The sequence below is a fragment of the Dicentrarchus labrax genome, unplaced genomic scaffold, assembly GCF_905237075.1.
Source record: "Dicentrarchus labrax unplaced genomic scaffold, dlabrax2021, whole genome shotgun sequence".
NCBI classification, from domain to species: Eukaryota; Metazoa; Chordata; class Actinopteri; family Moronidae; genus Dicentrarchus; species Dicentrarchus labrax.
The window spans coordinates 214,740-236,773 of NW_026136705.1; the positions used below are offsets into that span (position 1 = coordinate 214,740).

The following is a 22,034-nucleotide window of genomic DNA, read 5'->3' on the forward strand; positions in this document are numbered from 1 at the left end:
AATACTAATAAACCTATACAGCTTGAGTAAAACAATAAAAACAATAACAGGTTAAACTAATATAAATATATACAGTGAACAGTTCTGTGTTTAAACAGAAGTGGGAACTTTGATACAATCCATGAAATGAAAGCAGGAATCTTCAGTCACAGCTCATATCTTAGACTGGACACCAACATCATTAAGATCTCCCTTCTTCACTGTGTGTCTGCAGCCTTTTCACTGGCTCAAAGACAACACCTGCTCACATAGACTGAAAACAAAGTCACAATGGATAGATTGTAAACTAGGAAGACAAACAACATCATCATTCTCTGTCAGCGTGATGGTAGAGCAGGAAAAGATGGAGAATATCCTCCAGTGTCACAATGATTTCCTCCTCGTTCTCGGTCACTACAGGAGGTTTTTAGTCCACATCGTTCAACACTGCGTCTCTCTATGTTTTAAAGTGTCTTCAGTGTTATTTCCTGCTCCTGATGGTTCCTCTGTCTGTGATCTCTGAACTCTGTCCAGTTGCTCTCTCTGGTCCTCCTGTTGCTGATTTCCCTCCACTAAGGGCTGGAGTTTCACACTACGGTTCCATATTATGTCTGTGAAGCAAAAGAAACAGGAAAGTGTTGAAGTTGTTGTGTTCATGTGTTTTAGTCTAATCAATGAATGAGTGTTAAAGTGAGAAAACTCCACAAGCAGAACAAAAATATGATAATTGAACTGGAATATTTTTAACATCACAGTGACTTTCATAAACAGAACATTTCCAAATGAGAGAAAGCTTTTGAAAGCAACACATTTTCTTTTATTTCCTCCCTTTCCCCCAAATTTCCTGCAGTGAAGATCATTTCAGACTGTTTGCTTAGTTACTGTTGTTATGCCTGTATGTATGTCAATAAAGAGCTCTGACAGTAACTTGGAATAAAAAAGGAAAATAAATATGTGACTTACATATTATCAGGGTGATAATGATGAACAGCACAATAATGCAAACAGGAATAATGATGATGATCCGAATCCGATCAGAAGATGACTGAACTGTGAATAAACCAGATGAAAAGATAGAAGAGAGAACAGAATGACATTATTGAATCAAACTAGAGCTCAACAGTGACAATATGTTTAATATATTTAGAGCTCTTTATAACCTGGAACATAGATGTGTGTCTCTCTGGTCTGGTTGATGTCCTTCTGTTGGACTCTACAGGTGAAGTTGTTGCTGTGTCTCTTCTCCACAGTCACTCTGCTGCTGACAGTATATAGGTCATCAGGACCTCTGACTGTCTCTGTAGGTCCAGCAGAGAGGAGGTTTCCCCTCACCGTCCAGCCAGACCACCTCAGGCTCTGGATACCAGCCTTTAGACTCACACTGTAAAACTACTCTTCTACTGTTATTGGAGACAACCTCTATGATGGGAGTGGAGACGACACCTGATGAGAAGAGAGGAGGAATTTCAAACAGTGGATTCAGATCCAACAAATAACTTACAGCACTGTTTTCTTTGTGTCTTATCATGGCTGCTTACTTCTAATATAAAGTTACATTACTGATCTTTGCAGTCAGCACAAATGTGTAATTCATCATCTTCAGAAAGTCTGACTTACCAACAGTGAGTTGGATGGAAGCTTCCTTCAACATTGGTTCAAGGATGCAAAAGTATTTTCCTGCATCAGAGATTTTCACTTTGAAGATTTTCATGGAGACGTTTCCATTCTGCAGTTCATCCACAAACAGTCTCGTTCTGAGATAATAAGATGGATTTTGAGTTTCAAACATCAGTCGTCCGTCTTGGTGAACATGGATGTACTTTGGGTCTAAACCAGGTCTGGTCCACACCACTGTCTCAGAACTGGCACTGATTGGAGGATCAAGGTAACATGGTAGAATGACATCATCACCAGCCAGGGCTACGATTGGTTGATGTGAACAAATCAACTCTGACTGCTCTGCAACGCAAACTAAAGAACAAACAAGAAACAGTAGTATAGTTATAATACATGTCATCAGACTGAATGGATTCATTTTTACTTTCTAAAAGTAAGAAAACATTTAATAAAAAAGCATGAAATCATAAACATTGTTATAAAACTGCATCAAAAACAAAGAAAATCGACCGCTGGAGCCTCAGAGCAACCAGTGTGACTGTAGACTGTGTTACTGTTTTGCGTGCAAATTACCTTTAAAAAGTCAGTATTAGAAGAATTATGAAGGACAGTCTGTCACTGGGCAACATCCTTTAGTCTGGTTGTTCTAAAAAACACAAATAAAACAAATGTCTTTACTCTCTACTTAACACACAGCTGCTTCCACTTAAGTTGTGATAGAGCGTCACTTCAGGAAAAAGTGATCAATAACTCTTTCAATGTATGTTTGCATTAAGATGGACTGTGTATCTAAATGCATCCTTTAAAGCATCAAACTGCCCTCACATGTTAACTCCTCAATCATTTCACAGGAAATTAACTGTTACTTATTTAAAAGAACTGTAACATTTATCCTTTAACTGTTAATAGTACTTCATCCTGAAAGTAGATTATAGATTAAATTAGTAAAATACTGATTAAGGACTATGTATTTTGTTGTAGTGCTTCATTTACTGACTGTTAGAGTTCTTCCTCCTCTACTGATAAAAAAAATGTAATTTCTAAACAGCTTTCTATAAAAAATTTGTAATTAATGTGTAACAGTGGGGCATCCTGGTAGCTCACCTGGTGGATCTGGCACCCCATTTACCAAAGCTGAGTCCTAGCTGCAGTGGTCATGGGTTCAACATCTCTCTCTCTCTCTCTCTCTCTCTCTCTCTCTCTCTCTCTCTCTCTCTCTCTCTTTCTCTCTTTCTCAGTATAAAAATACAGACATACTACATGTGTGAAACATCCAAAACACACACACACACACATCAAAATGTTCCTGGAGTGTTTTGTGAGGAAATACCTTCAAAAGTCAGTATCAGACACATTAAAACATTGCAGGTCCTGAAGGATAGTCCATCACTGGACAGCATTGTAAACTCCTGAAAATAAAATAAAAAACCCAAATAAAACAAATGTCTTCCGTTGTTGGACATTTTGTCTGTCTTAAAAATATCAATGTTATTGACATTTTAACACCTTAGTGTGTTATTGGAGAGTGAAAGTTTCAGCAGCAGTCAATTTTATCTCAGCCCTTTCTGCACAAATGAGGCTGCACAACAAAAATTATCATGTTTCAGTAAGAAAAAGAGGTCATATTTCTTTCTGTTTGGTGTTTTGATTTTTCCCATTATTTCACAGTTAGAGCACATGTAGTTCATATAATTTTATAACTTTTACTGTTATTCCTTTCTTTCAGAGTTCACAGTTATGTCTCAAATGCAGCCTGAGTTTTACAAATGCGACATCCTTACATTGCTTTTGCACAGCAGCAATAATCAACAGAGCGCCGTTTATGAACCATCTGAAATACCATCAGGAATCAGTGGCCCCAAAAGATCAGCCAAAGGTCCCTCAAAAGCCCCCAGTGGCCCCTCATTTAGTGGTACCTTATTTAAGCTGCCTACTGTTGCTGCATCCTCTGCAACCCACCTCCACCCCAGCTCGTCCTTTTATGTTTTATCTGATTTAATCAATGTTATTTCTGTTGTCATTGAAGCCTGCTCTGTCCTGTACCCTGAGGGGTCTTTGCTGCTGCTCTCTTTGTCTTAAGTTTTTCACATGTGCACGTGGAAGGGCAGAGAGGTCCCAGAACAGATCCATACCACCAAATATCACATTCTGCATTTGGAAATAAGTTCTCTTTTGACAAAAGTGGTCCTGACTGAAGTGTAACATATGCATCATTTAAAGCAATAAACTGCCCTTATATGTTAACCTGTCGTAATTTCACAGCTAATTAACAATTTATCTGTTAATTGTACTTCGTTATGAATGAGGATTATTGATTAAATTAGTAAAATGCTGATCAGGGATTATTTTACTTTAAAAAACAATTCTTACCTGCAGGGTGAAGAATGCAAACTGGATCAGTCATGTTGTGCTGTTCCCGCTCTGAAGGCAATGAAGAAGAACGTCACTGATGCATACAGGAGGGGAGGATCCTAAAAAGTTAAACAGCCTGAAACGTTAAAAACGTGTTAGAACATGCAGGCAGACAACAAATGAAACTAATATTAAGAGACGTTGGAGAACCAGTGGATAAATACACTCATTTCATTCACATCCACTCAAACTAATGTGTTTAGTTTATACTGGTAACAACAATCAATAAAATATTCCTTTAAAAACTTTATCATATTGCAATAATGAATGAAAAGAGCAATAAAGTCTTTTATGTTTTCTCTCAATGGAATCCTTCATAGCTGCATTATCACAATATTACAGTAGTACATTCAATACAGGCAGTATTATCTCAACTGTATCAGGTAAAAGTAGCTGATATCTTCAGTAGCTGTTTGCTTGTGTTACATGTCAGTCTTCTGTGTCTTTATTTAATGTAGATCGACCAGCGTTTCTCAAACCTGATGAACAACAAAGCAACTTGTGTTAATTCATCTTTATTTCCATCAGGTTTGTGAGTTAAAATGTATTTGACCTCAACAGATTATTCAACCAAAGTTTAGTTAGTTTGACTACAACACACTAACTTAACAAGTTTAACAAGTCAGACACGTTAGTGGAACCTTTCCTTTGTCTTGATATGTGTAAAGCAGTGAAAGTTGAGATTAGACTGGAGTAGCTCAGGTACTTAAGATCCTCTTAAAATGAAAGAAATACAGCTTTACATGTCTCTTAAGTATTTATTATTTATTTATTGTTCATTAATGTATTACATCACTCATTTGTTAACAAGGCAATACTATTATATCAAACACATTTACAGGATATGATTCAGAATATATCAAACAGTTCTGATGTGATCAGGATTTCTGTTCCAGCTTTATTATCTGATAATGAGTTAGTACCAGGCAGTAGCAGCACTGTCTGTACAGTCTGCACTGACTTCCTGACAGACTCTGCTCTCTTTCCAGGCAATCAGTCGACGCAGGGCGGTGTGACTGGCCGACACCACATCAGCGCTGTATTTCAGGATCAGGGAGTGAGCGCGAGCGTTGGCCACCAACACCTGAGACAGCCACAGACAGACAGACAGACAGACAGACAGACAGACCACCTGTAGTTCAGTGCATTGTATCCAGATTGAACACGCTCTGTACTCTCTACTGTTCGTCACAGAAAGCTGCACAACAAGTGTAGAGACGTGTACAGGAAGCAGTGACGGTCCTCTACCAGCTACTAGCAGTGAGACAGTCCCAGTACAGACAGACAGACAGTTTATATTGTACCTGTGTCTTCTGCAGCAGAGCCACATCTCCCAGTTTACAGGCAACTTCATAACCCTGCAGGAAGAACTCATAAGCTCTCTTATACTGACTCTACAGAGGGAGAGAGAGAGAGTTGTATAATAATATTGTTAATATTACACAATTAAGTGCTATAAACAAAAACACTCAGTAAAGGATGTCAGCATTAATGACACATATTGCATTCACTTGAATTAATGAGAAACCTCCATGATGCTGTACGGACTCAGGGCCAACTCTCAGCCCCCCTGAGCCAAACTCACACCCTGTAAGTTTGTTGCAACACTGGTTCTCCAGCCCTGAGACAGCCTCCAGGTGTGTGTGTGTGTGTGTGTGTGTGTGTGTGTGTGTGTGTGTGTGTGTGTGTGTGTGTGTGCCATACCCTCATATAGTAGATATTTCCCAGATACATGTAGGCCTCTGCAAGGTTGTGTTGTAGTCCGTTGCTACGGGCGATGTCGGCTAACTTCTCCAGACACTGGACGGTCTCATGTATGTTTCCCTCACTGACACACACACACACACACACACACACACACACACACACACACACACACACACACACACACACACACACACACACACACAATAAAGCTTTCTACTGACACTAGAAGGACAGTTTGGTTTATGGTTTGTTTATGGTAACACATCAAGCAGAGAAAGTCGTTAATTAACATTCAGGAGTTTTATTATGATTAGAAATCATCATGGGACTGTTTCACCAGCAACCAGTTTACCTTAAACAAACTGCCAACTTTTAGACTTTCTGTTTCAGGTTCACAGTGCTTCCTCTGTATGTGTGTGTGTGTGTGTGTGTGTGTGTGTGTGTGTGTGTGTGTGTGTGTGTTTACCTCTCTAAAGACTTGGCCATAGCGTTGTAGGACTTCCCCAGTCCGTCTGCATCCTGCAGCGTGCCAAAAATCTGCATGCAAGTGTTGAAGAACTGGCAAACAAACACGCACAGACACACAAATCGTAATATTCTGTATTCTAACAAGTACTGTGTGTGTAATGTCTCTTCTTCCTCTGTGCCATAGAGCTCCATTGTTGTCCAAAACACTGTGTGACCCATTTTCAATGACTGGAACTTTGTGCTGAGAGCCACAGACAGGAAATCAAGAAGTACTGAGAGACACACTAAATATTGTTAAAGGAATTTAACACACACACACACACACACACACACACACACACACACACACACACACACTCAGGTACCTGTTTGGCAGTGTCATGGTCTCCTGCTCTCTGATAGGTCAGTCCCAGTCGGTAGGAGGCCTCTCCTTCAATGTGTTTGTCCTCAGCTAAAACACACATCAGTACCTGTTCTATTGTATTTGACTACAAACATCTTCAGCCACACTGAATTATATTATAATCACTCTTTGGTAAGTTCTTTTGTCCCTGCTGGCCACCGTACGTTCACTCCAACGGGCCAATCAAAGCGGTAAAAAGAAACATCCCTTTGTTCTCATGCTACATGGACTCTCTCTCTCTCTCTCTCTCTCTCTCTCTCTCTCTCTCACTGTCTTTAAACACCTTGTGGTATTCAGTATATTTTCAGACAACCACATACAGACTGTCTACCTACACTCAGTAGCCATGATGTAGCCCTTGTGGAGCAGCGTCAGGGCCTTGCTGTAGTCTCCGGCGTTCAGCGGAGCGTCGGCCAGCCGGCTGTAGATCCCCGACATTGCTTGGCGGGCCCGAAGTCTCAGGGGCCGACCGTTTAGGGCCAGCCAGCCGCCGTCCTCCGCCTGCTTGATGCACAGCTCCGCCTGCTGCCTCGCCTGATCCAGCTCGCCTGCAGGAACCACAGACGGGACGTCAACCCTTCAGAATAACGTCTGTTTGTAGTTGTACTGTTGTTATTCTGTGTTCATCCCTCCAGTAGAGTTCCAGAGACGGTGTGTGTAAGTGTGTGTGTGTGTGTGTGTGTGTGTGCTGTCCACCTTGCTGCAGGTAGAGCTCAGCCATGCAGGCCCGGGCCTCGGTGGCCGGCCTCGAGCGGCCTCCTTTCTCTCTGTCTGCACAGCTGTGGAAGAAGTGCAAACTGACCCAGAGGTCCTCTGGAGCCGAGAAGTACAGACCCAAAAACAGACGCTGGTCACACACCGCCGTCCAGGAACCTGCACACACACACACACACACACACACACACACACACACAGAGGAAATACTGAGGGAGAACCTCCTAACCCCATATCTGCATCATTTTACTATCCTGCATTTTAAATAACAAAACTACATTTAGAAAATCCTGAATGTACCTTCCCTGTATTACTGACATACATAGGCATTAATATGAACACTAATTTAAACCTTATCATAAGTAATGGGATTTTATCTTTATTTCGGCATACATCATGTACACAAGGAAGCATGTATTGAAGTGTAAATGTTAAATATTTCATCAATTTGTGCACATTTATGTTATCAGAAGCTACCGATTTTATTCAATATTCTACATCTTATCACTTTCAGTATGTCTGTATTATTTTCTATTGAGTTGAGTTCATTTGAATTGTGTGTGTGTGTGTGTGTGTGTGTGTGTGTGTGTGTGTGTGTGGGGGGCGTACCGATCCTTTCAGCCTGTTCGGCCCGGCTCAGGTGCTGCCTCATGGTCTCCAGTTTGTCCCGTTGTTCGTCCAGAGGAGTCTGAAGTCTGACAGCTGAACCCGGTTCAGCCGCCGCCCTCCGATCCTGATCGGACTGCAGCAGAAAGAAGATCTCTGAGAACGACCTGAGAGAGAGAGAGAGAGAGAGAGAGAGAGAGAGAGAGAGAGAGAGAGAGAGAGTAATGACAGACAGGGAGAGAGAGAGAGAGCTTTCACAGTGAGCTTTGAAATAATGATGTGTATATGATAGAGAATTGCTGTATGTTCACATGGCAGTGACGATAATAGACATTCTACAAGTGATTGATTTAAAATGAGCAGAGACAATCAATATATATATTCTGACTGTTTCTATTAAACTCTGAATGGAAACTTCAGCATCCCAACTGGTTCAAGGTCTAACAGAGTTAAAATAGGGACCTCTAGTGGACAATTGTGGAAGTGAAATCATGATGGAAACCAAACTATAAACCTTAATCAAAATGATTTACTGCACTATAACCCAAATTCAAACCTATATATATCAACATTTTGAGGGTTTTTATAAATAAAACTGGAGTTAATGGCTATTTTAACATTTTGAGGGTGGAGCGAGTACATCAGTATCTGTTCAATAAAAGTTAAAAGTATATTTATGAGTACAGATATTGACACATTTTACTCATTTGATACTTGTTTCAGCTGTATTACATTTTTAGTTTTTGATTGTTGGGTTGATTTTGCACATATTAAGCCAATAATTGACTTTTTAAAGACAGAAAATGAATCTTCACAATGAATAAAGGTGAAATGAAGAGAGCCCTATAGTACATATAAACAGATTACATTGTTCTGTAGAGTTTGTACCTCAACAACATACTGGATGATGACCGATAACAGACAGAGAGTGAGATACCTGTGATTGCCTTCTCGAAGCGTCTCCACACAGATGTTCTGCTTTAGACTGTTTGTGAACCTGGAGACGTGACAGCAGCACACATTATGCTCATTCTGTGTTTTATCTCACTGAAAAATAATCAAAATAAAGCTTTAAACTCTGTGACACACAGCTTTTTTTATCAGTCAGACCACTGAACATAAAGTTTTTAAAGATTTATTACACTGTTAAATGACTTCAAAGGTTCTGGTTGTCACACATAGTGCCTGAATTACAGCGTCGACCACAATGACGTAGAAAACATGCTATGATCTGATGATAGTAACACTTATATTCATGGGAATTTTCATTGTGTAGAGTTCAGTGAAGTTTTAATAACCCTGAGGACCAATTTGACCTATGACAGCACTAAAATGTGAACAGAGGTTAATCCCAAGATCAGTATTTTTCATTGTCGCTAAAACCAGAAACTAAAGGAGCATCCTGTCACATCCACAGCTCCTTACAGGACAAATTACACTTTGTTGGATGGAATTAAATAAAAAATATCTGTTCCTGCCACCTCCTGGCTGATCGATAGCTGTCCCATGTAAGGTCTACGTAATGCCGGCATTGGGACAGTGGGTGGGGAAAGTTTAAAATACCAACATGCAGTAAAAATCTCTAGATTTCTGAGTGTGTTGTAGGAGAACAATAATAAACAAACAATAAATTCTGGGAGAAAAACGTCATTGAATCCCTCTTGTGGTTCCTGGGTGAACTCACCATGCAATTTCGGCCCTGGAGAGGATCTGAGCCGACTTCTCTGGTCCAGATTGGAGAGACTCCTTCTGCTCATTCATCCTGCAAACAGAATAAAAGAGACGTTATACCTTCACTGCTCACTGAGATTAAACATACATCTACTGTGTTCTTGTTGTTTCTTTTAAAACACTTTTAGAGTACTGCAGTTGTACTCTACCTTCTCCTCCGTTTGCTGTTCTTGGTAATGAGTTCTGGTAGAAAAGACCCGGTGTGCCGCCGTGTTACTGCTGCGTTCATTCTTCAGCCGTCAGTCAAACTGAAACACAACAACCATCATCTGAAGTCCGTTATTATATCTAACATGTTCATATTTAATGATCTCACACAGCAATTACTTGTTTGTGGTAAAAGTTAATGTGACATGTTACACTTTGAGGAATATCTGGCTGCTAACACTGAGAATTATCAGAGCAAACTTCATCCCTGAAGACCATGTGCAGCGGCTGAAAGCTAAAGAAAACACCAGAAAGTGGACCTTGAGTGGGAAAGACTATTTAAATACAGTTTTCCTGTTTAACTGGCCAAACATGCTGTGGCTTGTCAAACTACTGACAAGATATAAATAATACTATTACTAATAATAATAATAATAATAAACTATATGTACACAGACAAAGTTGTGCTTTACATGGTTTGAACCAGGATTTAAACATTTCAGGACTGCGATGAGGCAAATAAAATCCCACTATAATAATAATAACACAACAATAATATAATAATAATAATATGAACCTTGAGTTGAGGTTTGTTTTCTGAAACAGTAAAATTATTAAATCAAACATCCTCAACTGAACAGCTAGCCTTCCTGTTGCCTGTGCATGGTTATTAACTTATATTATATTATCTGTCCTATATTATCTGGTTGGAAAGAGGCCAATAAACAACAACAATAAACAGTCAGCTAACGTTCAACCTGCTGACCGACTGCAACCTCAGTCTCAGTCTACTCTAACTCTCTCTCCCTGTGTTTGACCATCGACCCTGCGTCCTGAATAAAAACCTGAACCCCGCACAGATTGCACAAACTTACCGCAGATAAAACGAAACTTTCTGTCTTCACAGTTTCAACCGCCGCCTGCGGAGGAGTTACCGTCACCGTGGCAACGGGACCGGCCGCATTCCAACACTAACATCCTGCCAACTGCTGCCCGGTTCCATTCAGGAGAATAGAAACATTATTTCTCCTTTATATTGGCGGTTCTGGATGATAATAATATATTCACTTTATCAGTGTATATAATATAATCTGATATGTGTTTAATATTTAATGGGATGTCTTTTATAATATTTTGATTATGACCTAAAAATGACACCAGAGCAAATATAAATAAATAAAAGGACACCAGAGAGCATCAGATCAACAGTACACACATTAGTATAGCACAATATTTAGAGAAAGAGAGGGCTGTATATTAAGAGTACATGAGAAAAGAAGCAGGGTTTTTATAACACACACTTTCTTTGAGATGTTGGAGGTCGTCTGAGTGGAGCTTGGTTGCAGCTGGGATGGAAACTTCTTCTTTTTCCTTTCAAAGAGTCACAGAGTTTCTAATAAAGCTTCATGTTCTGGGTGGAAATCAGCAGCAGCTGACACAGAGAGGCTGTTTCCTGTCTGTCTGAGGATCTGGGTTTGATTTGCTGTGAAACGAGACCCTTTTGGATCTGTTTGTTCTTCTCGTTCTAATTAGCTTCAAGTGTAATTTGTCCATTAACCAGCAGCTTTTGAAGAGAAAAGTGAGAATTAAACGTGTTTTACGATATTGGAGGTCGGTGGTCCGACGCCGACAGAAGGTCGTCATACAGAAGTGTGTGTTTCTGCTTCAAATTAAAATCTTTACAAGTATATCTCTGTCTGCAGTAAACTCAGGAAATAATAAAATAAAAAGCTGTAGCACTTTATAGTTTGGCAATAACGATTTACAGTGTCATGTATTTGAATGAATCAGATACCAACAACATGCATGCTTACCAGTTCCTGCTGTTAGTACTTTAATGTAGGAAGACAACAGAATGGATAATAAGTGAGTAACAACTGGATCATTTAGAGGAGTATACTCAGAGCTGGGAAACAGAACAGTTAGTTTTGCAATATGTTTTATCTGCTTTACTCTCTGAACTTATCTTTATTGATTTATTCTTTTATTCTACTTCAGTGTGATTTTATATTTCCTCATTGCCTCCTGGAATGTTTTTATTCCTGGTCCTGGTAATGTTAGAAATTTTGGAACTGTGTCTTTAAAAGTGCTGCATAAATAAAGTTTATTATTTTCATTATTATTAATATTATAACTTACAAGCTCTCTTCTCTCTCTTGGTGACAATGTAAATGCCTCATTAAAGGAACTCTGTGAGGATTTTGGCCTAAAATGCTCCGAACCAACAATAATAGAAGAAAAAAACTCCAAACAGATGTAAACAAAGCAGTTTGATAGTTTTTCCTTAATTCAAATTTGAGCATAACATCAAAATTCACTATCTATTAATGCCTTGCTGAAAGGATCTAAGCTTTGTGTGTGTGTGTGTGTGTGTGTGTGTGTGTGTGTGTGTGTGTGTGTGTGTGTGTGTGTGTGTGTGTGTGTCATCCCATTATCTGCCTTCATGGTTCAAGTCACGTAGAGCTTTCATCTGTTTATGTCTGTATTTACTGTAACAAACAAACAACACACACACACACACACACACACACACACACACACACACACACACACACACACACACACACACACAGTGACAGCCCCTATGTCTCCACTTGCACTCAGCGACTACGATAAGATGAACTCTGAAATCCCAAATTTAGCGCTGACATTAAGTGAACCTGAACTTTCTGGGGTCAAAGGTTTGATGGATTTCCACTAAACTGGAGTGAGTCTGAGAGACAGACAGACAGACAGACAGACAGACAGACAGACAGACAGACAGATAGACAGACAGATAGATAGATAGATAGATAGATAGATAGATAGATAGATAGATAGATAGATAGATAGATAGATAGATAGATAGATAGATAGATAGATAGATAGATGGTTCAGTGTAGCACACGTGTGTTACAGATGTGCGAACTCAACATGTGCTGCAGACACGAACATGTTCCATTCAGTAATAGCACACACTGCGTGTCACTGACAGATGTTTGAACCTTTCAAACACCGCAGCAGATCACAGACAGTGACGGAAAAGCTCCAGGATCATCTCACAAAAAATAGAAACAGCCGGCAGAAACATCTTTCAGAGAAACCATACTTTTGTACATTTCAGAACGTGTACTTCTTCACTTCTACTTGAGTAAATAATTCATGTACTTTTGCCACTTGTTCAACAACACTATATATCTTGGAATAAAAGACATTTGGTGGAAGCTGGCTGCTGTTTTTTAAAAAATTGAATATAAAATCCCAATCTACGCTAACTAACCAGCACCAAATTGCATTGCATTCACTGTCACCACTCTCATAGTGTTGAGAGGCTGCAGCTGAGCACCAAACAGCACAGTTAGCAGCTCGCTGGTGAACACAGTGCAGCAAAACTTTAGTTTTCTCGCTTTAAAAAAGTAGTGCGAGTGTTAATTGTGTGTTTCTACTGCACACTTTGCCCCCAGAAATCTGTTATCGGTGGTTTCTGCACCCACAAAATGGCCAATAAGCACCTTTTTGAACTGTGGAAACCTTCCTAACATGACTGAGGTGATGTTAGTAAATGGTTGAACAGCAAATAAAACCTATCCTTGTTGAAATATCCAAAAGAATAAAGAAAGGATGGCTTCAGTGAACTCTGATAGAGAGCAGGACTTGGTGGTTTAATAAAGTGAGACTGGAGTCTGGCATCACTTGTGTTCAAACGCTCCAATAAAGTCAAATTTGTTGTTTATATACAGTAATACATTTTACTGCCTCAATTTCCACAACGTTGTTTTATAAAGGCTCTCTTAAGTGGGAAAAGTTCAGAGCCACTTCATGTCAGAGTGTTTATGAGATGTTCCACTGTAACCGACTGAAAGAGGAGAAGAGGAGGAGGAGGAGGGGGGAGGAGAGAGGGGCGGAGGTGATAAGGAGCAACAAAGGAGGGAGAGGATGAGAAGAAGTGTGAAGAGAAGGCAAGATAAAGAAGATATTGGAAGGAGGAGGGGGGAAAGAGGGGAAAGAGGAGGAGAGTAGAGTGAGGAGGAAGTGAGAGACAGTAGAGTAGTGGGGACGTGCGAGCATTCATGTTATCAGAGAGAGAGAGAGAGAGAGAGAGAGAGAGAGAGAGAGAGAGAGAGAGAGTGAGTAAAACTGAGCTCTGTCAGTCAGACTTCATCAGTTTAGTCTCGACTCAAGCAGAGCACACTCTTCTTTTCCTCTCACTGATGTTGTTTGGAAGGATTTATTTTCTGTAAAAACCAGAGGAGGAGAAAAAAATAATACAAACAGGTAGGAATATTTTTTTACTTTTTTTATTGCTTTATAAAAAGTCCTCTGATGCAACTTTGAAGTTTGAGTGAGGATTCAAATTTTTCCACAATAGAGCCTTTATGGAACAATAATAATATATCATACATATAAAATAATATGTTTAATTGATAACAGGCAATAATTTAATATTTAATTTGATAGTTGAAGCCAGCAGTGTTTTGTCTAAAATCGTTGATTTATTTACTTATTTTAAGTTACACTATGTGGTTGTACGGAAGCCCTCAAAGGCAAGTGAATATTTTTTTCTCATGATAATTTTTCTAATTTTAAAATAGTTTTTTCACCTATGAAAGCCTTGAAAGGCATGTTGTTGTTTTTTTTTTTTTTTATAAGTGGAACAATATATAAAAATTAGAAAAATGATTTTGAAAAACAAAATTTAAATTTTTTATCTATGTTTTCTATTACTGGTTTGATAAACAACTGTTTGCTAAAAGTTTCACACAGAAGTGGCCTTGAAGTGGCCAAAAAATCAGTTGATCGAGACTTTAATGTTTTACAGTAATCATTAAAGGCAACTAGAGTTCAGAAAGACAAATTAATTCAGACTCCTGAGATCTCCAAACATTCTGGGTACCGAGAACATCATTCTATTCTAGTTATGCTTGAGCTGTTTTGTTTTCATCTTGCTTTCCAGAGTTTCTCCGAGCCCCAAATCCCCAAAATAATCTACAAACCCCTGACACCTTCTCTACTCTCTGCTGGTCCACTTCAACTTCAACCTTGAGGACTTCTGGAGCCTTTAGAACTACTCCGACACTGATTCTGGAGTGGGTTCTACAATTTGTTCTGAAGCTATGGCACGTTCTGGAAATACTGCAGATTCCAAAGCATGCTCTAGATTTGCAGCGGGTACAGGAATTGGTTCAAGAGTCACATCGGGCTCCAGGATGGTCTCTGGAGTCACAAAAGTGGATTCAGTCAAAGGTTCCAGAATAGGACCCAGATTAGGTTCTGGAATTCCGGGTATGTTTACCGTGCTGCTGCTTTTCTGGGGTTTGACGTTTGTCGATCCGGTTGGTTGCCACAGAAACTTCTCATCTGAGTCATCTCAGATCTCAGATCTGATCATGTCGGACCTGCCTGATTTCCATGGTACTGACCCACCTCTAGGACTAGGGATGGACCCCCTTATCCAGACTTTAGACAGAGAACCACATCTGGTGCAAGAGACTGTGAACAAGGCCCCGTCCTCAGCGGAAAAAGGGAGGACAAAACATGCGAACAAGCTGAAACACAAACACGAAAGAAAGCCTCACTCGTCCACCTCCAACTCCTCCCTGGTGGTTCAGATGCGCCCGGTATCCCCTCCGAAATGCCTGCAGGCCACATCAATAAAAACAGCCTTCAAGTACATCAACACGGTGCTGTCCTGTGTTATATTTGCTGTGGGGATCATTGGAAATGGCACCCTGCTCAGGATTATCTACCAAAATAAAAGCATGAGGAATGGACCCAACGCCCTGATAGCCAGCCTGGCCCTGGGAGACCTGATATACATCGCCATTGACATACCGATCCAAGTCTACAAGGTACAGCGTTAGTATATGGTTGCTCATTTGAAATCAATGAAATGAAATTATAATAGAATAGAATCAACACAAAATAAAAGTTCCTTGTTGCTGCTTTAAATATTTACATATTATGGTTACATGGTTTCTCATTTTAGATTTCATTCATTTCATTTACTGATACATAAGCCAAGCAGTTGAACACTTAATAAAGTGTGATTCATCCCTATTCAGGAAATTACTGTATTATTGTAAATAATTAATTTGTGCTTGTGCAACTATTTCACTGATTGAGTTGTTTAATCCATATTTCACCATCACGTTGATGTCTTTTTTGCTTATAATATTTGATCACAAAACATAAAAAAATGAAACAATGACACTATAATCAAATAACCAGCTGCACTTAGTTATTTCACTTGTTATGACTGGGACATAGTTTACAGGAGCAGAAATGCATTATGGGTACAAAAACAACTTCCCATGGCAGCAGCATGTGTTGTGTGTCTCAGTCAGGAAGTTAAGTGTTACATTGATAACGGCACTAAAATATCCCACTGACACTGATAACAGACCACACACTGACACTGTGATGTTATGATAATCTCTTAATTGCCTGTGTGTGTGTGTGTGTGTGTGTGTGTGTGTGTGTGTGTGTGTGTGTGCAGCTCCTGGCGATGCGGTGGCCGTTTGCCGACAGTGTGTTTGGTCTGTTCCTCTGTAAGCTGTTCCCCTTCCTGCAGAAAGCCTCAGTCGGCATCACGGTCCTCAACCTGTGTGCTCTGAGTGTGGACAGGTAACACACATTGCTCATTATGTGTCTATTAAAGGAACAGTTCAACATTTTTTAAATGGGCTTATTCAACAACAAACAAGCATATAACAGGTTCATTTGTGAACTTTAGAGGTTCAGGATTTTCTCTGAGCCAAGCTGGTCTTTTCCACCTGTTTGCAATCTGTGCTTGCTGTAGCTTTGTTTTGACTGTACAGACATGATAGTGTTATCAATCTTCTCATTTAAGTCTCAGCAGATTTCATTACTTTCTTTTCTTTACTTTTATTTACGTTTTTGTTTTCTTTTTTACATGATTATTGTCTGTGGATGTGTTGAACTCTAATGGTCGTGTCTAGAATATTTGTACAGTAAAACTAAAAACAACACCATATAATATTTTTCAATTAAAACAATAAGTAACGTAGAAATGACTAAGTTGTGTTTACATGTGACTTCTGCTGAAACCTTAAGGAGTTAGTTTTAAAAGTTTACATGGCTGCCTGTACTGACAATTCCCACCCAAGAATAAATAATTAAAAGGAATACCCTTGTTCCCAGGTACCGTGCGGTGGCGTCCTGGTCACGGGTGCAGGGCACAGGTGTTCCCACGGTAACAGCCGTGGAGATAGTGGTGATCTGGCTGCTGTCCATGGTGCTGGCTGTGCCGGAGGCCATCGGCTTCAACATGTTCACCTTCGACTACAAGAACGTTACCATAACGACCTGCATGCTGCAGCCCACGACGCCCTTCATGACTGTGAGTGTGTGTGTGTGTTTACAGCATGTGCGTGCTGGCATGTGAGCAAGAGAGGGAGAGGAGAGAGTGTGTACGTGTGGTCTAGTGTGTCTGTGTTTATGTCAATGTGTTGATAGCGTCTGTAAACCTTCCCCGCACTCGAAGAAACACGTAACATGTTTAATAGGTCCATACAGACGTCGAGTGATGCTGTAAGGAAGCATTATTATAGTGGCAGTCAGCATCATCACATCATTATCATGTGGCTGTTTTTACTCTTTTGTCCAAACTCAGCTTTCCCTGAGAAATGTAGCATGGTTTATGTTGGTGGACATTAAGTTATATTCAACAGTTTAGTGATCTAAAACAGAATTTTCAGGTCCGAGGCTTCAATACCAACATGGATTTAAACATGTTTTTCCCATGAGACAATGAAGAAGTAGTATCATTGAAAAAGGTCAATGTTTAAAGGCGTAGGGTGAGGTTGGGTCTTCAGTCCATCTGTATGATGGATGGTCTCTGTGGGGACATAAGTGGACTCTTTCCTCCATTTCCATGATCTGTTTGTTGTTTTTCAGGGCGAGGCCTTTTCAACTCAGTTTAGAACATCATTTCCTGTTTATGTTAGCAGGTCGTGACTGGACTACAAACAGTCAGCCCCGGCACTCAAAACTGAACCTGGGTCAGCTGACCTGCTATCAGTCTTTACAGATTTTTTTTTTTGTCAAATTATTTTAACTGCTGTCAGTAAATACTTATCACAATGTTCCTGTTGCCCGGAAGTATTTGAAAATCTTGGCGTAACAAGGTAGTTAAGTATACGGACAAGCTGGTTGGTCCAAAAAGAGATTATGATCCAGTGGTTGTGGTAGCTAAAGGTGGTTCTGGAATGGCAATAGGAACCATCTGTAAAGTTGTTGTTGGCAAAGACAGGCACTTTCAAAAAATACTTGGAAGAAGGTGACTGGTAGAAGCATCACAGTTTACAGTTCGTAGAAAGTTCTCAAGTTAAACCAACTCTGAACCAACACTAGCACTGGCCCAGAACTAGCACTAGGTTTGCGTTGGTGGAAAGCATTTTTTTAGATTTTAGGTCCAGTTTGTTCCAGAATGTTAGCGAGGTTCTAGGAGGTTATGGTGCTGTATGATGGTTCCACAGTTATTCAAGGTTCTAGAAAGTTTTAAGGAGTTCAGTAAAAGTTGTTTTGAGGATTCTAGAGTGTTGAAAAGAAGTTTAGAAGCTTGTGTTGAGATACTCAAGAATGTTTGATGGTTCCAGATAGAATTTCACAAGAATTCTAGAATGCTGTATTAGTTCTAGAGCATTGTGTGGTTGTGCATCGTTCTGGAAGTTCTAAAATGGAGAATGAAAAACAGAATTTTGTAAACGTATTCAGGTTCGAAAGAAAAAATTTCAAAAGCTTTCAAGCCTTTGTACAATTTCAGATATTCAGATCAAAGTTTAGTCAGCATTTTCTGACGAGTGTTATCAAGTATTCTAGAGATGTTTGAGAGGCTTTCTAGAGATGGGCCTCAAAAAGTCCTGTGGGTCTGTGGAATGGTTATAATGTTTTTTAATATATGAAATTTTAAGATGTTCCAGAGGAGCTAAAAAAATATATTTAAACACGTTTTGAGAATTGATGGCTCTAGAACGTTCTGAAAGTGTGTTTCTCCATGTTCCAGTTCTACCGGGATGCAAAGGACTGGTGGCTGTTTGGCTTCTACTTCTGCGTACCTCTGGTCTGTTCTGCTGTTTTCTACGGCCTAATGACCTGTGAGATGCTCAGACACCAGAAAGGAAGTCTGAGGATCGCACTGAGTGAACACCTTAAACAGGTACACACACACATACATCAGTATATACGATACAAGGACTGACGTTTTGATGATAATACATAAGTCAGCTTCTGAGGCAAGTTTTTTCTCTCCACAGCGTAGAGAAGTAGCTAAAGCCGTGTTCTGCCTGGTGTTGATCTTTGCTCTGTGCTGGTTTCCGCTCCATCTGAGTCGCCTGCTGAAGAGCACTGTGTACAAACCCCATGATGCACGCCGCTGCGAACTGTTAAAGTAGGTGCACAAACACGAAAAAAGTCAAATAAACTGAGAAAAGTTGTATTTTTCCTACTCCTTCTTCTCTGTTTTTGTAGTTTTAATGCCCTACTGTAATTTATTGTTCTTGTTACCCATCGAATGTGTTCTTCTTCTGTGGTTGCAGTTTCCTGTTGGTGCTCGACTACTTAAGTATCAACATGGCAACCATCAACTCCTGCATCAATCCCATAATCCTCTACGTTGTCTCCAAGAAGTTCAAAAACTGCTTCAAGGTAAAAAGCTGAATATTGTTGTGCTTTGTGGCTGAGAGTGTTACTGATAGAGGATGTCAGAACAGCTGTGGACCCGAAGTCAGGCTGACATCACATTGAGGTCACTGGGTCAGAGGGCGTGAGACATAGATATCACAGGGCAAGAAAAGGAGACTGTCAGATGTTTTGGGATTGCAGATATCTTGAGGAAAGAGAGTGACGAACGCCTAAGCATAGAAAGGTCGTGACCTCTGATAAAAGACTTGTGGGAAGTGACCAGTGATACGTCTGTTTAAAGGGGCACTCCACCGACTTCACACATACAGTAAAGTTCATTCCACTCATCATGAGGAATCCACCTGTGTGTGAAAACCAGTGTGTAATGTTTTCTGAGGCTCTGAGAAAATAATCTTTATCTCTGCTTTGGCTTGGAGACTCAGAGAATTCCTACCACAAAGTGTGTAGTACAAGGCAAAGACATGGGCATTTATCAGACAGGCAGGGCCAAATGGAAAGATACTGTTGGTTGCATAATGGGAAATGTAGTTTCCATTATGTTTATGGAGCTTAAAATATTCTAGGGCAAAACCTATTCCCATGGAGGCCCATGCACTCTAAAAAGTAATTCAGTGCAACTATTGTCACCACTTAAATAAATGTATGGTTGCAAGATACAAATTTATTGAGTTAGATAAACTTTTTAAGTTGCAAGCATTAGTTTGGTCAGTTGTGTTGACATAAACAAGTTCATCTTTATGAGTATCCTAATCAACATAAAAAAAATGCTTTTATGCTACCAATTATTAAATAAGTGGTAATTAAATATACTTTTGATTGTAGAATTCAGTGTAGTGTATTTGTTGAACATTACTTTATTAGTTAGTTCGGTTAGTAAACCTTAAGGCCCGCCTGCCCCACTTTGGGCAGCCCTCTCCTAGGGCCTAAATATCAGGATATCTCAGCCGCTGTTGCTTCAATTTTGTCTCTTGTGAGTCCATTTGACTTTATAGAGGTACAATACAAAATCGTTGGAGTACCCCTTTAATCAAACTCCCCCTCTGTCTCCCTCCCTCTCCCTCTCTTTCTCTCTCCAGTCCTGTCTGTGTTGTTGGTGTTATTCTGGCTCTCTCTCCAACAGTATGCTGCCCCTCCACCATGGGACAAGCCTGCAGTACAAACACACTGAACACTGAGAGAGAGAGAGAGAGAGAGAGAGAGAGAGTCTGCGTCTTTATCTTCAACCAGCAGCTCAACCGGACTGAACAAAGACACCCAACACCCACTGAAAGACACTGTTGTGTGATTGTGCGTGTGATACAACAGATAACCACTATATAGATCCTCTAGTGTTTTGTTTTTACCTTTTACTGGCGTATTTATTCAGTTCTACATACTGTATTATATTTTATTACAGACTAAATATTGTATGGTGATATATTATACACTGCATGTCCAAAAGTATGTGGACACATAGTGTGTTAAACTTGAAATCTAGACAATGCCTCTGCACAAAGCCAGCTCCAGAAAGAAATGCTTTCCCCAGCTGAGCTCTGACCACACAAATGAGATGCTCAGCAATCACATAATGTATGTAATTTTTGGGTGTCCACTTACTTTTGGCCATGTAAAGTATTTATTATTATGTTTTATATGTAAAATATTCAATTGCAACTGTACCTGTAAGTCTGAAGTTTAAAGCTGCACTAGCAGCCCCTAGAGGCTGCATTTTTCATTACATCCCACGATATGAACCTGCTGACAGAGTGAACGACATACTGATGAGTTTTATGTTCTACTTGTGGGGCTAAAGATTTGTCCTAATGGTGGCACTAAAGGAATTGTCAAGAAGTCACCATAAACAATGTGTTTCATCCTCTACGCATCAGCAAAAATCCGCTCAGTATCGGAAGAAAGCAATAGACTGACATCACAGTTTTTTAAAATTAAATTATATGTTTGTGTTTATCAATAAAGTTATATTCTCAAAGATCTCACAAGGATCTGTTTTGGTTTGTGTGTGTGTGTGTGTGTGTGTGTGTGTGTGTGTGTGTGTGTGTGTGTGTGTGCCAAACGTCTGCTTTAATTAATTTTCCAGTACACTGCCCACAGTTAAGAGCAGTTGTAAAGTCACACACACTCATCTGGTTTCCAGCTGAAGCTCTGTGAGGCTGTACGTACACAGTGCTTTGAGCTAAATGCTAATATGATGGTGTTTAACAGATGTAATGTTTACCATGTTCATCATCTTGCTGTGCTGTGGTTCATGCCCCCCGTCAGAAGCGGGAAAAAAAGTCCACACCCTCCACCTCCGCAAATCAATCCTACCTCATCAATCCTAAACACTAACTGAGAAATAAAGAGGTCAAAGTCAGCAACCTCTTCCCTTAGAGGGCCAAAAGCAAACACCTTTTGTATTTTATATTATATTATTAAGATGAAAAAGGTTAATAGGAACCCAAGTTCCCTTGACTGACTTCCTGCACAAAGTGTGTGCTCAGATAATCTATAGAGGGTCACATATATTTACAGAGCATTTTACTGTACAACAAATAAAATCAGCATACACACTGATTTATATTACAACTTTTAAAACACATTTATCATTTTATTTTGCTTGAACCATCTT

The 22,034-nt window shown here is 39.8% G+C and overlaps 2 protein-coding genes across 35 annotated transcripts in view; one reads left to right on the plus strand and one right to left on the minus strand.

Annotated features, from left to right (window-relative positions):
- Positions 1 to 10,745, minus strand: part of ttc29 (tetratricopeptide repeat domain 29) — a 55,167-nt gene extending 44,422 nt beyond the window's left edge. For 13 of the 33 annotated variants that reach the window (XR_007884841.1, XR_007884835.1, XR_007884838.1 and 10 more), the window contains exons 1-16: positions 10,660 to 10,745; positions 9,787 to 9,885; positions 9,591 to 9,668; positions 8,844 to 8,903; positions 7,910 to 8,073; positions 7,283 to 7,459; positions 6,922 to 7,134; positions 6,549 to 6,634; positions 6,182 to 6,273; positions 5,713 to 5,836; positions 5,313 to 5,402; positions 4,932 to 5,092; positions 3,967 to 4,084; positions 2,927 to 3,005; positions 1,597 to 1,950; positions 1,328 to 1,422 (exon numbers count right to left, since the gene is read on the minus strand). Coding sequence is in view for 2 of the 33 variants with exons in the window: in XM_051399861.1 (XP_051255821.1) it covers positions 3,997 to 4,084; positions 4,932 to 5,092; positions 5,313 to 5,402; positions 5,713 to 5,836; positions 6,182 to 6,273; positions 6,549 to 6,634; positions 6,922 to 7,134; positions 7,283 to 7,459; positions 7,910 to 8,073; positions 8,844 to 8,903; positions 9,591 to 9,668; positions 9,787 to 9,866 (1,413 nt within the window). In the remaining 31 variants the exon portion in view is untranslated. The other 20 variants (XR_007884849.1, XR_007884850.1, XR_007884847.1 and 17 more) reach the window with 7 other exon arrangements.
- Positions 10,746 to 13,869: 3,124 nt separating this feature from the next.
- LOC127364550 (endothelin receptor type B-like) lies at positions 13,870 to 21,405 on the plus strand. Of its 2 annotated transcripts, none has more exons than XM_051402177.1 (8): positions 13,870 to 14,038; positions 14,718 to 15,612; positions 16,260 to 16,387; positions 16,925 to 17,123; positions 18,789 to 18,941; positions 19,039 to 19,172; positions 19,321 to 19,429; positions 20,503 to 21,405. In XM_051402177.1, the coding sequence occupies exons 2-8, from the start codon at positions 14,878 to 14,880 to the stop codon at positions 20,599 to 20,601; spliced, it is 1,557 nt and encodes a 518-aa protein (XP_051258137.1). In that variant the 5' UTR covers positions 13,870 to 14,038; positions 14,718 to 14,877; the 3' UTR covers positions 20,602 to 21,405. The 2 variants fall into 2 exon arrangements, with proteins under 2 accessions (XP_051258137.1, XP_051258140.1); XM_051402180.1 differs by having other exon boundaries at positions 20,547 to 21,405.
- The last annotated feature ends 629 nt before the right edge of the window (positions 21,406 to 22,034 follow it).

What these genes read in the sequence shown, in the direction of transcription:
- LOC127364550 (XM_051402177.1), top strand. Translation starts at nt 14,878, where the DNA reads ATGGCACGTTCTGGAAATACTGCAGATTCCAAAGCATGCTCTAGATTT. An exon ending in TGAGTGAACACCTTAAACAG is followed by an intron (nt 18,942 to 19,038) that starts GTACACACACAC and finishes TTCTCTCCACAG; the next exon opens with CGTAGAGAAGTAGCTAAAGC. An exon ending in CGCCGCTGCGAACTGTTAAA is followed by an intron (nt 19,173 to 19,320) that starts GTAGGTGCACAA and finishes CTGTGGTTGCAG; the next exon opens with TTTCCTGTTGGTGCTCGACT.